Consider the following 24,359-nt stretch of genomic DNA (forward strand, 5'->3'; position numbering starts at 1 on the left):
AAAAATATTTCAAATAACGTTATTACAAAAATCACTAGAAATATTATAAAAATGAAAGCTGCAACTAGTGAGAATTTTTAAACCGCCACTAAAAAGCACCAAGTCGTTATCACAATACAAACTCAACGAAGGGGATCGAAGGGACCCACGTAACGTCTTTCGGCCCTCAAGACGTCGAGTTCCTTGCCGACCGCCGAATGCGCGGGCCGAGCCTTGTTTTCCCGCCGAAATTATAATTTATTTTTTATTAGGTTTTATAAGTGCTCTCGTTATTATTTTTTAGCTAGGTTCTTTTTTTAAATAAAGATAAGTGTTGTGCAATAGTGTAACAAGTGGTCTGATTAGGTGCTTTAAAGTGTATTTTTAATATTGGAATTTATTCAAGATTCTGCTTAGCTCTTAATCTAAGGGTAAGTTACTTATTTATAGTTATAATGTACCTACACAACGATAAATTGTTTTGATTGGAGACTTAGAAAGTTAGAATTCAAAATCGTAAATAGGTAAGGTGGTAAGTTAGTAGGGTTAGATTATGTTCTACAGTGATTGTATGCCATCCCGAAACGAGCATTTACGGGAATCAGCTGATCAATTGATCAATTAAGTAAAACCTCAAACGGCTGAGCCGGGGATCTAACCCAAGACCATTTTGTAAATCCACCGCGCACACCACTGCGCCACGGAGGCTGTCAGAAACTGTCTGGTTAGCTTCGATTGTTAGCCTCGGATCACACAGTCCTGGGTTCGTTGTTTTGCGTTCTTCATGGAAAATTATCAATCAAAAAAGGTAAGAATTATATATTTCTAGACACCAGTTTATAAATGTCATTTTTTATAAGGGCTAACTTGTAAAGAAAAAAAAAACACAGCCGATAGACGTCCTGGACATAAGCCTTATGTAGAGACTTCCAAACTCCACGGCCCTGAGCCGCCTACATCCTGAGACTACCGCGACTCGCTTGATGTCGTCAGTCCACCTGTATGCCTACTAATGTCAGCCACTGACGATCAAGTAACCTCACATGCCTGCAGCGCTAACGGCTTGACGTTCGATAAAATTCATCATGTGGGTATTGGTCGCGTTCGGCATGATGTCATGCAAATTGAGACCAACACACGACCAGTTTTATCTGCTGTCAAGCCGTTAGCGCTGCAAGCATGTGAGACTACTTGATAGTCAGCGGCTGACATTACACTGTTCTCGGTGCGTAGCCACCATTCAAACATCATGGGAAGTAATGGTTGTCAAACGATAATCAAGTAGGTATTTTGACAATACTCCTCTATATAGGTATTTTATTTTGAAACTAGCGGACGCCCGCGACTTTGTCCGCCCTTAGATCTCTTTAATCCAGCCCTTACAGTAGTATCGCTGTATAAATGGAGTAACTTCTCCCATTTTCCCAACATTTCCCACTGCTTTGCTCCTATTAATCTTAGTGTGCTGAAAGTACACTAAAACCTGCCCAGGAGTATGAAAAATAATTGTACCAAGTTTCGTTAAAATTCGTCGAGTAGTTTTTGTTACTATAACGAACATAGACAGACAGACAGACAAAAACTTTACTAATTGCATTTTTGGCATCACTATCGATCACTAATCACCTTCTGATAGTTATTTTGGAAATATATTTCATGTACAGAATTGACCTCTCTACAGATTTATTTGAAGTATAGATTAATAAATATCTAATTATTGTTTTGGTCGATACATAAGCAAGTAGTACCTTTATGAAATTGACGACAGTGTACTCGTATGGTAGCAAAGTTAAACAACTTAAAAAGTTCCAGTGCCAGGTGCAATCGGGAACCGCTCGTTATTTATAAATACGAATTAAAACATCCATTAATCTGTACCGGCGGCCTTGACATTGAATTCCATAACGTTATTACGTCGACCATTAACCCCGGGCCGAATCAATAACTCATTACTCTTTTATTTCGTTTAACGTTTAAAAATAACGCGTTTTTTCGTCCGTCGCCCGCCCCAATTATTGGGGCAAGGTTGTACGGAGCCAATTATGACGTCACGCCGCGTGACGTAGCGCCCGTATTACGTGTTAATGTATTTTTATTTATTTCGCACGCAATGAGAGTTTTTCGGATCGCGCAATAAGTTTATTGACCCCGTGATGCATCGCTGGGGCAGTGAAATCGAGCTGGCCGAATCTGTGGTATCGTTTTTAATCATAACTAGCGGACCCGAAAAATTGTGTCCTGCCCTGAACTTCGACATGGCGGTGTGCAATTAATATTCTAAAGATATCAAACAATTTAATGCACACAAGAAACTACCTATTAATTAAAAGTATTTGAAAGAAAGAAAGAAAATTATTTTATTTTGTCGGCCTCTGTGGCGCAGTGGAATGCGCGGTGGATTTACAAGACGGAGGTCCTGGGTTCGATCCCCGGCTGGGCCGATTGATTTTTTCTTAATTGGTCCAGGTCTGACCGGTGGAAGGCTTCGGCCGTGGCTAGTTACCACCCTACCGATAAAGACGTACCGCCCAGCGATTTAGCGTTCCGGTACGATGTCGTGTAAAAACCGATAGGGGTGTGGATTTTCATCCTCATCCTAACAAGTTAGCCCGCTTCCATTTTAGATTGCATCATCACTTACCATCAGGTGAGATTGTAATCAAGGGCTAACTTGTAAAGAATAAAAAAAAAACACCCACACCCACACACACAGAGAAGACAATACTATTTCTTAAAGTAATAAAATAATTGACAGACCAAGCAGATGGCTCACCTGATGGTAAGTGGAAAACAAAAGCTTATAAATAAAGCAACACATCACACGTTTAATAAGTGCAACCCTATGACCATTAAACCACAACAACAAACAAACACAAACAAGCCACATTTATGCTATCTTTGTAAACCTGCTTTCTGGTGAATAAATAAAATTATTATTATTATACACATATTTTACTCTCACGCCCGGTACAAAATAAATAAATATACAAGGCCCAAAGGAAGATAAATAAACTTACTTAAGTACGCAAAATAAATAAATATAAATATACGCTACATAAATATATGTAAGCACCGGGCGGAGGATTCACCCCGGCAGAGAGACCGCCAGGGGTCAGGGCGACAGGTGAAGAAACCGGCGGACTATCCTAGCAGAGTCCAGCAAGACCGCTTTTTGCATCTTGGATGCGAGCGAACTGCCACGAACTCACAAGGTTCTCGTCATATGGAATTGTGATGTCCATCAAAAACACCCTCGACTGTGCCCGGTCCAGTACCACGATGTCAGGCTTATTCGCAAGAATAGTCCTATCCGTGATGATGGACCGGTCCCAATTATTATTTTTATTATTATGCTAGCCGCCCACCATCCAATAAGCCAACATGCCTGCAGCACTAACGGCTTGACATCCGATAAAACTGGTTGTGACCTAGACGTACGTAAGATAGGACGTAGGTAAGATAGTAAGTGTTGATGCAATCTAAGATGGAAGCGGGCTAACTTGTTAGGAGTAGGGTGAAAATCTACACCTCTTTTGGACATCGTACGTCAATACGTCAATACGTCTTTGCCACTAACCACGGCCGAAGCCCCCACCAGACAAAAGGTTTCAAAGTCTAAAGGCTAATGAAATTTATAACATTTTTATATACGGTCTATTTACTATAAGAACTTAAAAAATATATATCAACTGTAATAGACTTTTTCCGATACATAAAAATTTGACAAATCATTAACCGAAATTTTCTTTATGAATCACGTACTGATGATAACGTCATGAAAATGCAATGTTCAGCAGTTACCGACCATCCGAACAGACAGACAGACAGACGCTGCCGACGACTTTGTTTTATAATATGCACAAGAGATATATTCTCTTATAAGAAAAGAACTTACTTTATTAAGTAATTACTTACTTCTAACTTTATTAAGAATACAACGATTTTATACTACGGACATGTCACTAGCGTTTCAAAACTGAGGCGAACAAAAGCGGCTAATTGTCTTAATTCCATTGAGTCGCATAGTAAACAACGAAAGTTATTTAAACAAATAATACCTAAATATTGTCCACAATGTCGAATTATGTGTTCATAAAAACTATATATACGTAAATATATCATCATCATCATCATGTCAGTCCACTGCAGGACATAGGCCTTTTGTAGGGACTTCCAAACATCACGATACTGAGCCGCTTGCATCCAGCGAATCCCTTGCGACTCGCTTGATGTCGTCAATCCACCTGGTGGGGGGTCAGCCAACACTGCGCTTACTAGTGCGGGGTCGCCATTCCAGTACTTTGGGATCCCAACGTCCATCGGCTAACTATGTGCCCCGCCCATTGCCACTTCAGCTTCGCAACTCGTTGAGCTATGTCGGTGACTTTGGTTTTTCTGCGGATCTCCTCGTTTCATAAATATATAATGGAATTAAACACAAAAATTGTGCATGTGTGTGCTCAGTAGTATAGCTAAATTCGGAACACTTTTTGCAGTGGTTCAGTAGGCACGTAACATATCTATAGTATAAAATATCGTTGAAAGAACGTGTCAATAAGCGATAAGTACTAACAAGTACTGCGCCCGTGTTAGCGAATGCATAGTTTATACTGAGGGTAGCGCGATAGTCAGGATGTCGGCGGCTAGGGCTGGCTAATTTATAGCCGACTTTCTATTCGGGCAACACATCCCTCGCAATAAATCTCCTCAATTAGACTGCTCCTTGTGGTCAACCACAGTCCGGCTACGATTCTGTTAATTGCCAATGGAACTTGAAATCGTATTGTTTATCTGTTGACGGTTTTAGTGTAAGATGTTTAACCGCTTGACCATGGAGAATAGAGGTGAACCTATTACAGCTTTTTGTGACCGGGTTTGTCTTAGGAAGTATAGGATGCGTATTTCTGCCACCAACTAGCCTGTGGCTGTGACGTCATCTTAGGTTAAGAGGCCATCTACCAGTATACTAATATAAAATTTCAAAGAGGAAAGATGTATAGTTTGTTTATTTCGATTTAATAGACTCCGAAACTACTAAACCGATTTGAAAAATACGTTCACTGTTGGGAAGTTACATTACCCCTGAGTACTATAAGCTTCGAACAGTGCATGTTGCCAGTGATGACATAAGGATCCGAGACCAGTTGCTAACTGTGGTCCTCATAAAAAGGCTCAAAATCACTCAGCGGGCGATGGGGCGAGCTATGCTAGGGGTTTCTCTGCGTGATCGATTTAGAAATTAAACAATGGCAAAGTGTATGGCGTTTTGATAAAAAAAAAGATTAGATATTTAAAATTTCTTTTATTAACCTTAATAACGAGAAATAACAGTAAAAATGTATGCCAACTTACCATGAACGTATCAATTTTGGGCTAAAATTCTTAACAATTAATAAATTAACAAATATAAAAAGTTGACATTGACAGGTGTAAGAAACGCAATCTCTGAGCGGCCGAACTTCAATTGAGGAAATAAAAAATCCAAAAATAAGCTGGATATCGAACCTTCATAAAAACATTACCATCTACACCAAAGACGTCAAAACGTTTTAGACGACATATTGGCATGATAATTTAAAAGCCATAGACAAAAAACAGACTCTAAAGAACCGGACAAATACGGGCACAACCGCTAGTCAATCAATATACAGCATCCGATGAAAGTACACAACTTTTTAAGACCCCCGCTCATTACTATTTTCGCTTTCAACAAACCGATTTGGAAGGCAGAGCAAAAGGAGCAAGCCGCAATCCTTTCTGAGTTCTTTGTAAACTTATTTCGTTACAAAGTGGACTTGCAATACTTATTTCGAGGATTATTACCCTTTTATTCGCGTTTCCTTTGTCTTCCCTCCTTCGCGTCTAGTGTTGGAATCGTTATCAGGCGCACTCGTTATAAAACTTTCGAACAAAGTAAAGATACTTATGTGTTTTTAACCAACTTAAAAGACGGGCGTTTTTACGTTTAATCTATACTTAATACCTATTAAAACTTGTAAAGAATAAAAAATAATATATATCTATACTAATATTATAAAGCTGAAGAGTTTGTTTGATTGAACGCGCTAATCTCAGGAACTACTAGTCCGATTTGAAAAATTCTTTCAGTGTTAAATAACCCATTTATCGAGGAAGGCTATATATTATCCCCATATTCCTTCGGGAACGGGAACCACGCGGGTGAAACCGCGCGACGTCAGCTAGTATATAGATAAAGGTGAGATGAAGTTATTGTAATGGGTAATCTCTTTATCTACTGACCCGATTTTGAAAATTCTTTTACCACTATTCTTACGGGAACATAAACTACGCGGGTGAAATCGCGGGACGTAAATAGTTATGTATATTTGTGTCTTTGCATCAGTCTGTAGCTTCGTATTTGTAATGGATAGGCCGATCAGCCACTGTCTATGTCGCTGCCCTTTCTACAATCTCTAACGTTTTCAAAATTAAAAATATGTATGGGAATTACATATTCTGATTGATATGATAATCATCGCATGACCCGTCGATAAAAAATGGCATTCCATACATTTTTTATTTTTCGAAGCATTAGCCAATTTAGGAGAATCTATATGTAACGCGGCTACATTGGTTGTATCGTTATTCTGTAACGATGTTTTGACAGCAAAACAGTTTGAATTTCGAATTCATCGCTATATCTCTCTATCTAATGCAATATTAAAGATAGAGAGGGACTTTCGCATGCGATTCATCGTCAAAATGAGTTGGCGGGAGATATAAATCGATAGAGCGACAAGCAAACTAGACTCCGCGCCACGTAAGAAGTCCCGCGGCTTAAGCTAAAATTGACAGCGCGTTCCTTACACAAATGACACTATGACCGCCTCTTTGAAAGACAATGAGCTCCATTATGACATTAGCGCCGTGTCTATGGGACTTGTTTCGTGGCTTTGAGTATATCTATTATTGGTTTGTTTTTAGTTTATAGGATAATATATAAACGTCTTTCAGAAGAACAGAAATCTTAAATAACTAGACACTGATGTTAAGATTTCTGTGGTCAGAAGTCACGATGTCGACATTAAAGCGACAGCATCTTGCCACAGAATACATATTATGTGATCTTACCAAGTCACAGACAAAAATACTGTGAGATGTTCTAGATACGTAGTAGGTAGATTAATTTTATGACCCACCTTTTTCTTGTGAAAATTTTCGACTTAAATAACATAATCTTATTTTCGTTCCTGTCGTACTTAAGTACGGTAATCCCGTTAACGTCTTCGTATACGACGCTTTTATTGCCAGCTCTTTAAAATAAAACGAGTGATAAAAAAACTTGGATACGTTTTCATGCCAACAGTGGTCGCATAGATGTCATAAACGGACTTTAGATTCATCCCAACATTATAAGAGCACAATGCTTTGCAAACCGACACATCAAAAAGGACATAGCATGACTCTAAAACAAAATACGCGAGACTGATGACTGTCGATTTACACATGTCATATTAACCAGATTAGGTTTATTTGGAATTCAACTTTACTCCAACGCGTTTAGATTGATATTTGCAGGTTACGCATTTCAAGTTAATATCTTATCTCATGAAGTGACTGTAAAAGTTTTTATCTATCGGTGACATTCAAATATTATTGAACATCATTCAAAAAATTACCTTACTGTGCAGCAATAGAGTTGAATTTTGTGTAAGTAAATTTGGAGCCCCTAATAAAAAGTGCCATATTCAAAGTTGTTGGGAACGCGAAAACATTAAAGGTGCGTCAATAAAAAAGAAGTTAGCTCCTTACGTAACGCGCTGTTACAAGGTGACAATATGGGCCCGAAGGTGGTGATTTATTTTGTTTTACACATTATGTCTAAGCCATTTTAAAAAGGTACTGTACAGCGAAACAAACAGGTTTTGTTCAACATTAAATAGTAAAAATATTCAACGAGTGGATAATGTTGATATAAGTAAAATAAATCGACCGAAAGCGAGCGACCATCCCATTAACATAAACAAATAAAAGCAAAATAGGTGGAAACTAAAATTCTGACACTCATCCAGATTTGTCCACAACAATATTGATATCTAGGTGTTGATAAATATATGCTAGTCCATAACTGGGGAATATATTGTACACTAAGGTGTTAATTAGTGGAGATTTTAATAGATGTTGGTTTTTAATATATTTTTCCCATGATTTAATTATTTATTAGCTGGAATCCAGCCAGAACAAAGCTCGTTTCTGAAAGTAACACTATGGTTATTTCTGCCACGAAGGTTAAGTTTTGACCATAAAAGTATAGTTATCGGTGAAATAAGAACTGTTTATTTGAAATACTCAGTATATAATTACAATGACGAAATAAGAAGCACATGTAGATTATGCCTTAGATTTATAATAAAATATATATATGTGATGTTTTCTCAATTAAAATCAAGAGGTTATCTGCTTGTTTGTTTCTTTAGGTATCATCTTAAAAGGTTCAATAATATTTTACCTCAAATATATCTTCATATATATAATTACATCAAAAATCATCAGTACTGATATAAATAGCATTGAAGTGTCTGTGATTCTCTGTGAGTCAATACGAAGTAACTGTGTTTTCTCAATATGAATATATAATATATCTACATATATCGATACTAAAAATCAAAAAAGGTTTTGAATTTTTTGTCTGCCTGTCTGTTTCTCCGATCTAATCTCTGGAACGGCTGAACTGATTTCGAAAGCCCCAGACGTCCACTAGTCATAAATATTAAGTTGTAGTTGCATTGTTTGAGATTATACTAACGTTTAAATTTAAAAAAAAGTTGTTTGTAACCAGAAGCTTTCAGCAGTCTAACTACGCTTTATACGGCTCTCATCTCGCAAAACCAATCTGGGTTGAGTTAAGGAGGAATCGAGAACACGTTTACGACGCACTTTAGTGTTAAAATTACAAGGGGTGTCGCTTTACGATGTAACGCGCCCTCGCGACTCTTTACGCGATGTTTTTGTAATCGAGTTAATGTCACATGATTAGATACCGACTTTTTTTTATTCAATGACAAGTTAATAAGTAAAGATATTCTAAGTTAACAAAGTTATTTAGATCGAAACTTTATCTCCTTTTCCTAGAACTATGCTTGAGGTTATTCGAGGTTATTCGATTCGGAATCGCATGTAGATAGTTTTTGAAAAAATTTAAAGACCGCTTGCAAAAATTCAAAAGCAAGCGGCCCTATAAGCAATAACTAAAAATAAAAAAGGGGTTTGGTTTTTCTTAAATCTATTTAAGATATTTCCAATTTGACAGAAGATTCAAAATATATATTAAACTGAATATTGCGCTGAAAATAGGCTTCTGCCAGCCGCTGAAAAATGGGCATGTTGGCGCTAGGTACGACTCAGATATTTTTATTTTTTCGAGTACTAAATATCAATCAAAAAACCTGATAAAAATATGGAATAATTTGAAGATAAAAGCAACTGCCGTGAATAAAAAAGGCTTTTTCTTTGATTTTTCAAAGAGTTAGTGACTTATAAATTTAGTATATTTTTCCGATGCTCTGTTTTTTTATTAAAATGGACATAAAGACTGCAAATTTGTGCAGTCGTGTGGGTATGTGGGACTCGCTGACTGACCAGAGTATCCACTAAAACCCAGCGGGACCACCTGTGGCCTATTGGTATGTAAAACGGTCGCGAGAAGAAGCACTTTGGCTGGTGGGAGCCTTCGGCCGTGGCTAGTTACAACCCTACCTGCAAAGACTTACTGCCAAGCGATTTAGCGTTCCGGGACGATGCCGTGTAGAAACCGAAAGGGATGTGGATTTTCATCCTTCTCCTTATAAGTTAGTCCGCTTCCATTTTAGATAACATCATCACTTACTACCAGGTGAGATTGTAGTCAAGGGCTAACTTGTAAAGAATTAAAAAAAAAGACAGGCAATATTATTAGATAATTATGATAATTAACTTAATAGATAAATTAATGTTACGAGGGTTCGCTTTGGTCCGAGAAGAGTCCACAACAAACTCAGCCACGTTGCAGATCATCGATAGAAAGGTAGCGTTCTAATAAGACTATTAATAATACTCTTTATTTATTACAAAGTTAATTACAAAGTTATTGTAATATTCAAATTAAAGATGCATTAAAGTTGATATTATTATTGTAATGACATCTACAATATTTGAATATTAAACAAATACACATTGTATTTTTCAGGTGGCACTTGAAACAACAAAAGAATTTCGTTGTAAAGTCCACCGTACATGAGGGCGGGCCATGCGACGGAGCGTTGCAAAATATGTTATGTAATATATTTTTTTTCATTTTCGAAATATTATTTCTAGAACTCAGTAAAGCAACTCAATCATCTAAGGGATGTGGCGAATTTATGGGATGGGCCCCAAAAAAACGGACGCTTATTTAAATCTTAGATTAAGTAAAGTTATAATCATCTGGACTGTCAGGAAACTGTGTTAGCCTAGTGGATCGAATCAAAACCTATCCTATCGAATCAAAAGCAGAGGTCATATATTATAACCTCTAAGTCATATAGTCATATAGTCAGAGGTCATATATTATGACCTCTGCATTTGATTCGAAGGGCGTAGGTTATGTGCATTTTAAAAAGTTAAATATATCGTGCTTCAAACAGAACAAGTGAAGAGACCTGCATACTGAGAATTTGTTAATGCTTTGAGTGTGAAGTCTGCCAATGCGCATTGTGCCAGCGTAGCGGACTATCAGTTAACCCTTCTCATGGAAATTCGTGCTCAACAGTTAGCCGATTAAGGGTTAATAATTATGTTTCTTTTTTGGCTAGTGGGAGGCTTTGGCCGTGGCTAGTTAATACCCTACCGACAAAGACGTACCGCCAAGCGATTTAGCGTTCCGGTACAATGTCGTGTAGAAAACGAAAGGAGTGTAGATTTTCATTAACCTCCTAACAAGTTAGCCCGCTTCCATCTTAGATTACACCATCACTTACCATCAGGTGAGATTGTAGTCAAGGGCTAACATGTAAAGAATAAAAAAAAAATATGATGAAGTGGTGGTGATGATAATGATAGTAATAAACTCAAACAAGTCTGTCTTCAAGCCATAGGCTGCCATATTGCCAGATCTTGCCACCTTACAGTTACGCCACTGAACTCGGTGCAGCCTGCAGAAATATGCGCGAGCCTTTATTAAAAATAGCAAATAACAATGGCTAAAATTATTACTCTGACGTCAATTGTATTTTGATCATCATTATCAACCCATATTTGGCTCACTGCTGAGGTCGAGTCTCCTCTCAGAATGAAAGGGTTTAGGCCAATTATAGTCCACATACGCAGATATTTAAGAAAAATCTCCGGTATGCATGGTTTCATCACATTGTTTTTCCTTCACCGTTTGAGACACGTGATATTCAATTTCTTAAAATGTACATAACTGAAAAGTTGGAGGTGCATGCCCCGGACTGGATTCGAACCCACACCCTCCGGAATCGGAGGCAGAGATCATATCCACTGGGTTATCACGGCTATTGTATATTGATACCATGACGTATTTAAGATGATTGAATAAACAAAATCGTTTTCTTTGAAAACGCTGATATTATTACCTATAAAAAAACAAAATACAGCCTCAAAAGCTCAACGGTAAAAGTTCCTGGGTTCGATCGTCGCCCACTGGACTATTGTTATACCCACTCCTAACAGTTATTTTCTGACTAATTGGATTTGAACGGTCATTGGTCTTATAATATGAGAAATATTCTTTGAAAAATAAAGGAAATTCTACCGCCAAACACAGTGGTGTTATTAAAAGCACATGAGACTTACTACAATACTGTATACTTATCGGTTATTTACCTCAGAGTAATTACATAAGGACCTGACTCGCTAGTTACTTTTTTGTCAAAATAATTTAAAAATTCGAAAAATTGGTTACCCTAGGGATTTTTTGAAAACTATAAAATTAGCTTCAGATAATTAGATGTTGTATGTACCATTTGTGTTTTATCCATTAATTACGGGACACCCTGTATAATAGATGCGACCACGGCTCTACCTTGGCTATTTTAATATCTGTGTATTCACTGTGTATTCACTGTGTATTCACCTGTGTATTCACTGTGTATTATTCCTCGATCCTTTTTAGAACCCATTTTTACGTACTCACTCAGGTTATAGTTTTATATTTTAATTTTTTTAAATGTAAAAATATGCCACTGCAACGTCGCAATGTGACTCAAGAATTGTAATGTTGTGTTTTAAATAAAGTAGACTTCTTCTTTTTAGGAATTTTATATAAGAGTTTATATAACGACTTATATGTATAAAAGCTCTTGGAGGCCATTGGATCAGCTTCCACCTGCACACAGGAAATAAAACTATAAGAAATTGTTATCAACTGTAAATTATAATACTGTATGACTTTTTCAAAAGAGCAACTGTTGAGTTTCTTGCCGGTATCTTCTTAGAACCTGCCTTCCGAACCGGTGGTAGAAACTTTACAAATAGTCAACTGACGTGTCAAAAGTGCTTGTAAACTGAGCCTACTTGAAATAAATGACTTTTGATTTTTTTTTATTTTGACTGTACTTGAAAACAATCAGTGGCGTAAATAGGGCGGTGCCACCGGTGCCCAGGCAGAGGACGTAGGTACCTATACTCTCGTGGGCGCAAGAATAGACAGAATTAAGCATCAGAATGGGCAACGCATTTGCAATAGTGAACCTGCGTTTGAGTTTTAGTAAGTGAGACACAGTGGGTGGTTGATAGGCAAAGGGTCTACTTAAATAGGGCGCAGTTATAGCTCGCACAGGGCGCGGAAAAGGCTATTTGCGGCACTGAAAACAGTGTACCAGTAAGATGATATTATTATTCCTAGAGTTTCCAATGTGATCATGCATCATAATATTATTATTGTTTTTCTTAAAAAACAAACGATTTAGCGTTCCGGTACGATCCTCCTAACAAGTTAGCCCGCTTCCATCTTAGACTGCATCATCACTTACCATCAGGTGAGATTGTAGTCAAGGGCTAACTTGTAAAGAATACAAAAAAAACATAACATTTGTGAACTGGTAGATGTTATAGTTACACTCATACCTACCTTAGAAACATCAATTACTATAGTGCGACATAAATTATTAAACTATCGTGAGTGTTATTCATATTAATTGATTATGAAACACGGCTAAAACTCACGTGATATTACGTCGGAGTATGTCCGACTAGTTTCGAACCCATACGGGGCCCTTAGTCATGAGCTGGTTCTTGCATCGCGGCACGATCCAAACTGCGAAGCGGCTGCGCGACGCGCTGCTGCACGCATTGCGCGCGCGGAGAAGGGTTGAGTGGTGGGGAGTGAAGGTTCCGTTACACTCTCCGACGGTTCATTAATGTCATCTTCATTAGACTCGTCTTCTTGTAAGTAAACCGAACTAATGCTATCTTGTTCCAAGTTTGTTGTATGTGACAATGAAAGAAATAGCGGTTTCCACGCTGTGGGCAGCAACCATCCATGATTAATGAACCGTCGGAGAGAACCCATACGGGCCCCGTATGGGTTCGAAACTAGTCGGGCATACTCCGACGTAATATCAAGTGAGTTTTAGCCGTGTTTCATAATCAATTAATATAAATTATTAAAGTTTTTTGTAATACCAACAGTCGATGAAACAAGCACATGATAAAATAAAACATATTTCATGTGTTAGGTAATGTTAAATAGTTTTTAAACTGTTAAGGATTCATTCATTGGTCCTTACACCCTTCGAAACCAACGCTTTTGTACATTGAACGAAAGCACCACAGTAGGTACGGGCCATCTTGTTATTTTCACTTTGACACAAAATTACTGAACCGATTTTTATGAAAGTTAAATGCTAGGACACGCTAAAAACAGAAAAATTAAATCTTTTTAACAAAAAAATTTAACCGACTTTAATATCACACAAATAAACTAAAAAGCGAAAAATCGTATGTGCTACCTTCTGATCACTTTGAAGGCGGTGCCAACACAGTGATGTATTAACAGTAAAGCCGATTAAATCATAAACTTTTAGGATTTAAAGACCGTGGTTCTTTTAGAAACGGCCTTAATTAATACGCCACTGGCTTGGCACCGCCTTCAAAGTGATCAGAAGGTAGCAATACGATATACGATTACGATAGTAAATACGATGTTATTTTTCGCTTTTTAGCTTATTTGTGTGATTTTGAAGTCGGTTCAATTTTATTTGTTAAAAAGATTTTTACATTATAACGTTCATAATTATGCTAACCGTGACCCTAGGTATATGTATTGTGTGCATTTTAAGAAATTAAGTATCACGTGTCTCAAATGATGAATTAAAAACATCGTGAGGAAATCTGCATACCAGAGAAATTTCTTAATTCTCTACGAGTGTGAAGTCTGCCAATCCGCATTGGGTAAGCGTGGTGGACTATTGGCCTAACCCTTCTCATCCAGACTGCCAGATAACAGATCACGAAGAAAATACGCTTCCAAATACTAATTTAAACTGGTCGGAAGCTGAAGATATCATCACCACAGAACATCTAGAATGGAGCATCAACTCATTTGCTCCTTATAAAGCAGCAGGACCGGATGGTATCTTCCCGAAAATGCTGCAGGTAGCACTTAAGTACATACGAGACACATTAATAGCGTTATTTAGAGCAAGTCTGGCTAGCGGTTATCTGCCGTTAAACTGGCGCAAAGTTAAAGCGGTATTCATTCCGAAACCAGCAAAGACAACATACCAAGAGACGAAATCCCATCGATGCATAAGCCTGTCGTCTTTCTTATTAAAAGCACTGGAAAAAATCATCGATGGGTACATTAGATCAAAAGTTACCTTGAGCACCTGGCCACTACACAACAATCAACATGCCTACATGGCGGGCAAATCAACAGAAACGGCCTTACACAATCTAGTGGTTAGGATAGAAAGGTCTATCAACTACAAAGAATTTGCACTGGGATGTTTCTTCGATGTAGAAGGGGCATTCGATAGAGCAAACCGAAGAGCAATAGAGTTCGCACTAAACCGCGACGGGATAGACGATATAGTAAAAAGCTGGATCATGAACATGCTAACACATCGACTGATTTCAGCAGATTTAGGAGGAGAGACTCAAACTGTAAGATCTACTAGAGGATTTCCTCAAGGAGGCTGTCTATCGCCTTTGCTATGGTGCCTCCTATTAGATTCATTAATAGTTAAGATCAATGATATGAGAATTTATATGCAGGCCTACTCTGACGATGGCGTACTCCTAGTCACGGGCAGAGATCTGCATACCGTAAGGAACATAATGTGCAAAGGCATAAAAAATACACTGGCTTGGTGTCGAGAAAAAGGTCTTAACCTCAACCCCTTTAAGACCAAACTAGTGCTGTTTACTAGACGCAGAAAGGCACACCTGATACCTATTACAATTGAAGGTGTCAAGCTAGAAATTACAAAAGAAATCAAATATCTGGGGGTTATTTTAGACCATACCCTAAGATTTAGAACTCATATCCAAGTGCAGTGTGCCAAAGCCAAACTAACTCTAATGCAATGTAGAAGGGCTGTGGGCAGAACCTGGGGTATAAAGCCAAAAGTAATAAAATGGATATATACAGCTATCATTCTTCCTAGAGTTCTGTATGGAGCTACTGTTTGGTGGCATAGAGCTGCAATAAAGTCAAACAGCAAAGAACTAACTAAGGTACAAAGGTTGGCGTCCTTGATGATCTCAGGTGCTATTAGGACAACACCCTCTGCAGCGCTGGAGGTCCTTTTGGGACTATATCCCTTGGACCTAAGAGCTAAAAAGAATGCATTAGAACAATGGTATAGAATGAAAGTGTCCAAACAGTGGAAAGGTAATTTCATGGACAAAGGACACACAGATATAGATAAAGTGTACGGAGATAAACTGTCAATGATAATCAACAACAATGACCTTATCAAGAGACAGCGCATCTTCGATAAGAAATATAGAGTACATATAGGATCAAAAGATACATGGCAGTTAGAAACCGCCCATGAATGCAGCATAGTGTGTTACACAGATGGATCAAGGCGGGAATCCACAAAGCTCAGTGGTGCTGGAGTTTTCTACAGCACCATTCCAAACAAGGACCAGGCAATCAGTCTAGGCAAATTTGCAAGCGTCTTCCAAGCAGAGACATACGCCATTATGGTTTGTGCCTTCGATTTGATGGACTTAGCAGATATAGAAACCAAAGAAATTGTTATATATAGTGATAGTCAAGCTGCACTAAAAGCGCTTAAAAGAAATGATACCACATCAGCCCTAGTAAGAGAATGTAAGAACATATTGAACTCTCTGGCTGAAAAGACTAAAGTGACCATTGCCTGGGTTCCTGGACATCAAGGGAACTACGGCAATGAAAAAGCAGACGAACTAGCTAGGATGGGAGCAGGTCTCGAGTTCCTAGGGCCGGAGCCCTGCCTACCCATCCCATACTCAATAATAAAGAGGGTTATTGAAGGAATCATAGAAAGAGAATCGAATACACGATGGAATAGCTCGACTAAATGCAGACAGTCAAAAATGTTCCTGAAGTCATTCGACAAGAAGAAAACAACACAACTACTGTTACAAAGCAGACTCAACATAGCACTGGTAGCAGGCATGACAACTGGACATTGTCTGCTCAATAGACACTTGAAGATAATGAAAATCATAGAAGATTCATCATGTCCAGGTTGTGGTGAGGAGGAGACCAGCTATCACTTTATAGCTGAGTGTCCCATGTTCGCGCTGGTAAGATGGGAGTTACTAGGTAAGGATACATTAAATGAAGTAGACCTGACAAATCTCAGTATAGGGGATATTGTTAGGTTCACGAAGGCTACAGGAAGATTTGAGGGGGGAACACTGTCGAGACACCAGTGAACCTGTGTCCTTTTACCACGGGAATTGGGTGGAATGGTCCCTTATTAGGACTGATCACCCGTCTGGCCTCGTCAGACGTCCCCTCTATAAGTATATGTAACCCTTCTCATTGTGAGAGGAGATTCGAGCTCAGCAGTGAGCAGCAAAAATCTCGATAGCTTATATTGCATACCTAATATCAAGTCAACGTTTCAGGCAGGACATCGCCGGACCTACTAGTTAGAATTATATACAGATCGGAAAAATACACGCTACGTGAGTTTTTTGTCATCAAGAAACACTTGCGTCGATAAAAAGTATGTAACTACATCATTTAATTTCCTTTTCGTTTTTTAATGCAATGCAATTTAAATAAATACCCTGAAACAGTTCATATAGATCAAAATAAATTATAAAATTGAAATAAAAACCTTTTTTCTTCAGCTTTTCATCACCACTTAGGGCTTAGACTGTCAGCAAATGTCCTGAAGCAATCAGGGCTCCAGAGCGAGGAACTTCATCGTATTACGCGCCGTCTCAACGTATAGCTGCCTTTTGAATCCACCCTTTGATCAAAGCAAGCGAGAGCTTAGTAAAAATATTAGTAGCGACATCTATTAAGATTAAAAAGAAGCATTATAGTCTTATTAGAAATTAGACTAAGCACGTATTTCAATATAACAAAATTCTTAGTTATTTTCAGGAAATGTAATTTAGTTTTTGAAAATTATAATTAAATCACAAAATAGAATGTCTACGAAAAGTTCAAGATTTTCAGAATTATACCCAGGAGTGATAAAATAAATATCCTAAAAATATACCTAATTAATTAATAAGATCTTATACAATCATGGGTAAAGGACAAAACTAAATTTAAACGAACCTTCCAGAAAATAGTTATTTAAGTAAAATACTACCTATTAAAAATTAAGTAATTAGTTCATAATAAATTCTTCGGAAGGTAAAAGTATTCGCTAAGTTCAAATTATTGTTAAACTATTATATTACTATTAGACAAGAAAATGAAAGGTAAATTAAATTACTTTTCTAATAGGAATATTAGAATAATATCCATTAGAAGTAGATTTCAAAACTTCTAACGCCATCTATTATAATAAGCCTAAATATTATAATAAATTAAATAATTAAACGAATGAATAAAATTACAAAACAATATTTTTGGTCATTTATGTAAGTAACTTACTATATTAATACTTTAATGGAATTGTATTTACAAGTGTGTAAATGAATATTGGTTATCCGCGTGAATAACGGGTCAAATACTGAAAAAGTTACAACCTACGTAACGTATACGCCAATTGTACGACATGATCAAAACGTCTGTGAAAAACCAATGAAAACGAAAAAGAAACTCCAAACGAAAATGGCCGTTGAATGCCAGGCGAAGTGAACGTTGCACTTTCACAATTAAAAAATAAAAAGTAAAATAACACGTTAGAAATGAACCATCGGTTTATAGTTTCCATTGACGGCGTGAGGTGTCATGGCGCTACGGTCGCGTCTGTTTATGTTTAGTTCCGCTACCCGACGCTATTTTGTATAGCAGCACTACATTCTCTAGTCAAAGCCGTTACCTAAAATAATATCTAGATATCTGATATTACGCAAATTATTTTATATATGTTTTAATTTAATAAAAAAAATGTTATTTAAAGTTTTAAGAAATAGTCTTTCTTTTAATTTAATTAAAAATGCAAACTTTTTACAATTTTTATTTTTATTTTTGAAACAAATAAATAACATGGTTATTATTTCTTTGTGTAAGAGGTGTCCACGCAATTCAACAATGTTGGATAAAAATTAGTTATTATGTTTGTACCTAATTAAATATAACATTTTTTTAAAGTATCTACTTGAAATGAACTTGATTTTAACTTATCTTTTCCTCGGACGATACAAAGTATCGAAAATTGTCGATCATGTGATCGGTCGACAGATCGAAAGGGGTCAAGCACAACAGGTGAGTTGCGGAGCACATCAACTAAAAAATAAAATATCGAAATGCGAAAAAATAATAAAAATCGGCAAATATAGTAAATTGAAAAAAGAATAGCTCCGTCTCTGTCTGGCTCGAGTGAAGTCCGCTATTGCTTCTCGCTCGCGAGTGCGCGCACGTGGTTTTCGGCGGGCCCGGTCCGGGCGCGAGCGGGCGGCGGGGCGCGGGATGCTCGAGGATGCGAATGCCACATCCCGTCGCGGCCCGCGCCGTCCGGCTGCGTTGCCCGTAACCTCCGATTGACCTCATTTTTTTTCTTCAATGTAAATATTCGGCTCGTTTTGCCGCATAGTCTATAAGTGGTATTAAGTTCCTCCACCGCGTTTAATTTTTTATTTTGTTATTTTTCATTAAATTAAAGACTTTCAAAATTAACTTCGAGTGTTCAGGACTTTTTATTGAAGACAAAATTTTTATGTGATAGGAACTTAAATTTTGAACTGTGTTAATATTTAGAAACTTTGTAGATTAAGTTATCTAGTAAGATTTTAAGACGTCGTTGTTATTTTTTGTGGTGCTCGGTAATTTCTGAAATTGAAACTACAAAAATTAACAAAGTTCCGTGATTCCAAACTTAGAAGAAGATTTGAGAAGATTTGTATTTATCGCCATATACAGGTAATTTGTATGAAAGTGTTACACGTTTTAGTGTTTTATTTGATTTAGCATTTGGTTTTAGTTTCTGTAATTTGTTAATTAGTTTTATTTTTGTTTTTATAAGATTATTTTTTTTTAATAGAGAGTAGGTAGATATAATAAATTATATGTAAAATGTAAACCATTTTTGGATTTGAAAGATTAATAGTAATGGTAACAGTAGTTAATCTAATGAAACGAATTCGTAAATGAAAAAATTAGGAACTAGAATTTTGTATTTATAAAATTTTGTTCATCAAAGTTTTCGTTTAAAGATGCATTTGGACAATGCTGTAAAATAAAAGTACTTAATAATAATAAAATAAAACCGCCGTATTGCAAATTTAATTATGTAGGATATAAAAAGTATTTAAATTCAACCTAAAATTTATGAATAAGTAAGTCGCTAATTATATTTTAAATTCTGCATATCTGTTAATTAAATCACAGTATAAAATAAATGAAAGGTTTTTGCCTTATATTTTTTCTATTATGGTCTCTGTAATCGATGCTTCGTTAAAATCACTGCGAGTTTATTGACCCCACTATAGCTGGATCGCTGTCTGAAAAAGAATCATATTATCAATTCATCCCCAACTCAATCGTGCACGGTTTCGGCAGTGCACCATGTCTGTAGAAAATTACCACTTTATATTACGATCGGTGCATTTAATATCCCAAATATTGTCCAAAAATTATTACAAAGCATTAAAAACAGTTATTTTGGTACACAACGTTCCATGCCCAAATATATATTTTATTAATTTGAGTATCTTTGTTTTGACAAAACACCAAAATTTTTATATTATTCGAATCTATGTATTTTAAGAAGAGTATTTAAATCTATAAATATAAAAAATAAAGTTATTTTATAAATTTGGTGTTAAAACGTGGGACGGTAGATATTTTTCTTTTCCTATAAACATAACTACTAACACTATTAAATGAGTTACTCGTAAATAGACTTAGCATAAGTTCTTTATCATTGACGAATAATTGAAATCGCTAAATTTTTATCCAAACTAATTACCTATACGAAAATTTTCAAATTTCTGTTCTAATTGACATTGGTTGAATGAAATAAATATTATAACCAAAAGTAAAAATATTTTTCCCCCTTGTCTCTGTTTTATACTTTTAAAAATACATACATTTTAATAGCAAATTTGAGATTAAAAATGCAATAAAAAAGTGAAATTGACAATCACACAAGGTATACACAACACCATCCGATGACGCGTAATTTACTTTCTTTAATATTTTATAAATAATTTTTATTACGTAAATGTAAAGTGTAAACATCAATATAAAAATAATACTTTAAATATGTGTCTGATTCAATCCGATTCACAGATAAAATGCTTACAATTTTTAAAAAACCACCAGAATTTACCAATAAAAATACTCTCTCACCCGAGCCCATTATTATGCATAAAATGTGCTTTAAATACGTATCTCTCATTGATATTGTCGATGCCGATTACGGGGATTTTTTGCGAATGATTGAATTTTATTTACAATTAACCCGGCCTCGGCATCGTCGAAAGTGAGAGTGACGATTAAATGCCATTTAAAAATAAAACAGTTCGCCGCCATAACATTGAAATGTGGATAATTTATGCTCGGATCTCTGTAACAATTAGTAAGTAAACAGTTCACCGTTGATAGGAATATATTAACAAATATACTATTAGATGTATAATATATTATGGACCTCTAAAAATAAATTATTTTTTTGATGATAAAAATAACAAAGGCTTAAATTCTCAGCGTTTGTTCGTATATATTGTAAAGAAAGTGCTAAGGCGTGAACAAAACGTCTTCGGAACGTAAGAAGCCGCCCAAAAGCAAGGCCGAGGAGGGTAGTGGGCGCGGGCCCGCCTAATTTGTCTTAGGCGGAAAAATCGCGCGGCGATTACAAGTGGCTCGTAACGAAGTCGGCCCCGCGGCGAGAGAGGTGCGGTGGTGAGGGGGTGGGGTAGGGGGAGGCAAGCTCGGGGTGGTAGCGCGGCGGGCCGCGGACAATCTCAGTCGTCCGTCTGGAGTCGCGGCGGCCGGCCGGGCCGCGCGGCGCAATACACGTTCCTCGTGCTCTTGTGATTATAAATTTTAATAATACAAAATTTCAAAAAAATCTAAATTTTAAAATTCTAACCGCGTCTTACCAAAGATATTTTTAGGCTAAAATTTCCCTACCCTCACTTTTTTAACCTAAACTGTTGGCAGTGAAAAAGTTTTGCGAAATTTTTAATATTTATGTCGGTTACATTTGTAAAGAGATTAAACGTTTGGCCGTTATTGATAATATCTTTATTTCAAAATTTATTTTTCTTAACTAACGAGCGACACCTTGAGTGAGCAAATAATTCATATTAAGTAAAAAATAATATTAAGCGTTAAAGTAATGTTAAGGTTTAAGATACAAAGTCAATAATAACAGACTGCCACGATTACTTATAATTAGATTAACTACTGGCTACTGGAACTCTTGTGGTTAAATAAGGACAATAATAACTTCTGTGCTTCAATCAAGAAGATTCTTATTCGAAGGACCAAAAACGGTGATAAGAATTGTTATAATAGTAGTATTAAAATAGTAGGTATGCACTTTGTTTTTTTTGTGATTGTTATAAATTACATTTGTTTCATTTTAAATCATTTAATAATTAACTGTATTGGAATTAACTAAAAGTTCATCTTTTTTATTTTTCCTCCTCATTTAAACAAAATTTGCTTGATTTGTTTTTACTGTAGAAGTGTAAACCGTCGGATACGTTATAATTTTCTTTATAGTTTTGTTATTTTTTTTTTGTTATACTTGTATTTGCGTTTTAATTTATATAAATATTCAAAGCTTTGTAGAAATTGTATTTTATTTTTAAAAGTATGTATGTTCGTTATTATTGTTTATGATTTACCCTAATAAATTATGTTCTTTTGTTTGTGTTTTTATTTTTTCTCAATTTTTATTTTTAAGTGTAGCAATTTTTTTTCGGTATTAGATATACTGCTTTCAATGTGTTGTAACATTCTGAGTTTTTATTACAATTTAACTTGAAGAATTTTCAGTTTAATTAAAGTATCTTATTATTTTGAAATTATAAAAACATTATTAAATCATTTTTGGCATTAAAATAAAACATTTTACTATGTAGAAATTGATATATTGGAAGACAAACGATGTTATGCAATTTCAAAATGTCAGACCGACGGCTAGTCTCTGCTCTCTTTTTACGGAGTAGACATTTGATTGCTTTGTTTTCTAGTTATATTTGATTTTATCTATTTAAATTCATGTATCACGCCACCTTAAAATAATAAGTAGAATTCAAACTTGGTAAACCATCACCTGTTATTATTTTAAGAACTCCGTCTCAGTCTTACCCAAGACAATTCCCCAGTCAAGACAATGGACATTTTCTGTTTATCAACTTATTTCTTTTTTAGGGCATTGTCTAAATCATTATTGCACATAAATTTAAAAATCATTCTATAACTACTATTGTAACATTAATTTTTTTGAGATACTGAAAAGACTTACAGAAAAAATGTCCACATTAGATTAATTCAGCATGAATATATATACAAAAAATAAGATGTTCTTTTTGTCAGACCCCATAAAGTCTCTTTATACTTTTTCATATTAACACCAGTAATTGAATCATTTACCATTTTATTTTACGGACAATTACAGTCTTTTTATAATAATACTAGCCGGTGCCCCGGTGCGGTTTCATCCGCGTAGTTCCCGTGTCTGTGAGAATACGGGGATAAAATACATCGTCACGACACTCACAAATAACGTGGCTCGGTTCAGTTCAGTTCAGTAGATCCAGAGGTTACCCCCTAAGTATAACACCACAACCTCTTTATAATATTGGTATTTGTAATCCATGGAATCAGGCATTTCTCCTATGTATATGACCACAGAAATGTTATGTATAATTCAAAACAATATATTTATTTTATTTTGGTTGGATTTATTTATATTTATTTACATTCTTTCAACTTTGAAAATCAGGTATTAGGATTTTTTTTACAAATCATTTTGTACGTTTTAAGACAGAAAGCTTGTTTGAGAAATAATTTCTTTTTAAATTGATTGCAAATGATAAAAAATAAAATATACGAATAAAAATCTATGAAGTTAGTCTACTCTTATATTACTTGATATAAAGTAAGATAAAACCAAGTTATTACTGTTTTGTTTAACAAAGGAAGCATTGTTTTCTTATTTTATGATGCGGGTAGGCTTGGGGTTTATATGTAAATAGTTCATTGTAGGTATACCAGGTGGTTTAACTACTTGTTATAAAACATGATGTACAACCAAAAATAACGTCGTAAGACAAATAAGTACAATATCCATCTAACCTGTGTAAGCACAGCAATACACACAATAAGCTCTCGTGCATAAAGATCTCCGTTTTATTTTTTTTTTTTCAAATATACTCACTAGTTTCAAAGTAATCGTAACTTGACTGGAAACGCGTTAACTTAGAATGCATATTCGTAAATTATGATCCATTTTACTATAAGCCTCATATCTTTTAGTAGTAGAATGAAAGTTTCTACGAATAAGTAACTTAATTATTATTCCATTTTTGTAACAATAAGTTATGCATTTTTAAATATCAAACTACGATGCAAACATATAAAAAAGAATAATCATCAATAAACTAATTTTTCTAATTTATACGACTAAATTATTGAACCAATTTGTATGTAGTAAAGAAATAAATTAGAACTTGAAGCAGAACATAGCCTACTCTTATCACGTAAAAATCAATGGTTTCCGCGGGATTTGTAAAAAAACAGAATTTCACATAAATGAAGTCTGTGTCTCGTGTAGAATATTCAAAATATAAAAAAA

At 35.8% G+C, this 24,359-nt stretch overlaps 2 protein-coding genes across 3 annotated transcripts in view; both read left to right on the forward strand.

The window, feature by feature from the left end:
- The first annotated feature begins 214 nt into the window (after positions 1 to 214).
- The window catches only part of LOC112058346 (homeobox protein prospero), a 158,302-nt gene continuing 134,157 nt past the window's right edge, over positions 215 to 24,359 (forward strand). For both annotated transcript variants that reach the window (XM_052888049.1, XM_052888050.1), the window contains exon 1: positions 215 to 410. The gene's annotated coding sequence lies outside the window, so the exon portion shown is untranslated. The remainder of the gene's footprint in view (positions 411 to 24,359) is intronic.
- On the forward strand, positions 14,839 to 16,854 carry LOC128199286 (uncharacterized). Its single transcript, XM_052888186.1, has one exon. The coding sequence runs from the start codon at positions 14,839 to 14,841 to the stop codon at positions 16,852 to 16,854; it is 2,016 nt and encodes a 671-aa protein (XP_052744146.1).

This window comes from Bicyclus anynana, chromosome 21 (genome assembly GCF_947172395.1).
Source record: "Bicyclus anynana chromosome 21, ilBicAnyn1.1, whole genome shotgun sequence".
NCBI classification, from domain to species: Eukaryota; Metazoa; Arthropoda; class Insecta; order Lepidoptera; family Nymphalidae; genus Bicyclus; species Bicyclus anynana.

Excerpts from the sequence above, each read along its gene's own strand:
- LOC128199286 (XM_052888186.1), top strand. The coding sequence starts at position 14,839 with ATGGCGGGCAAATCAACAGAAACGGCCTTACACAATCTAGTGGTTAGG.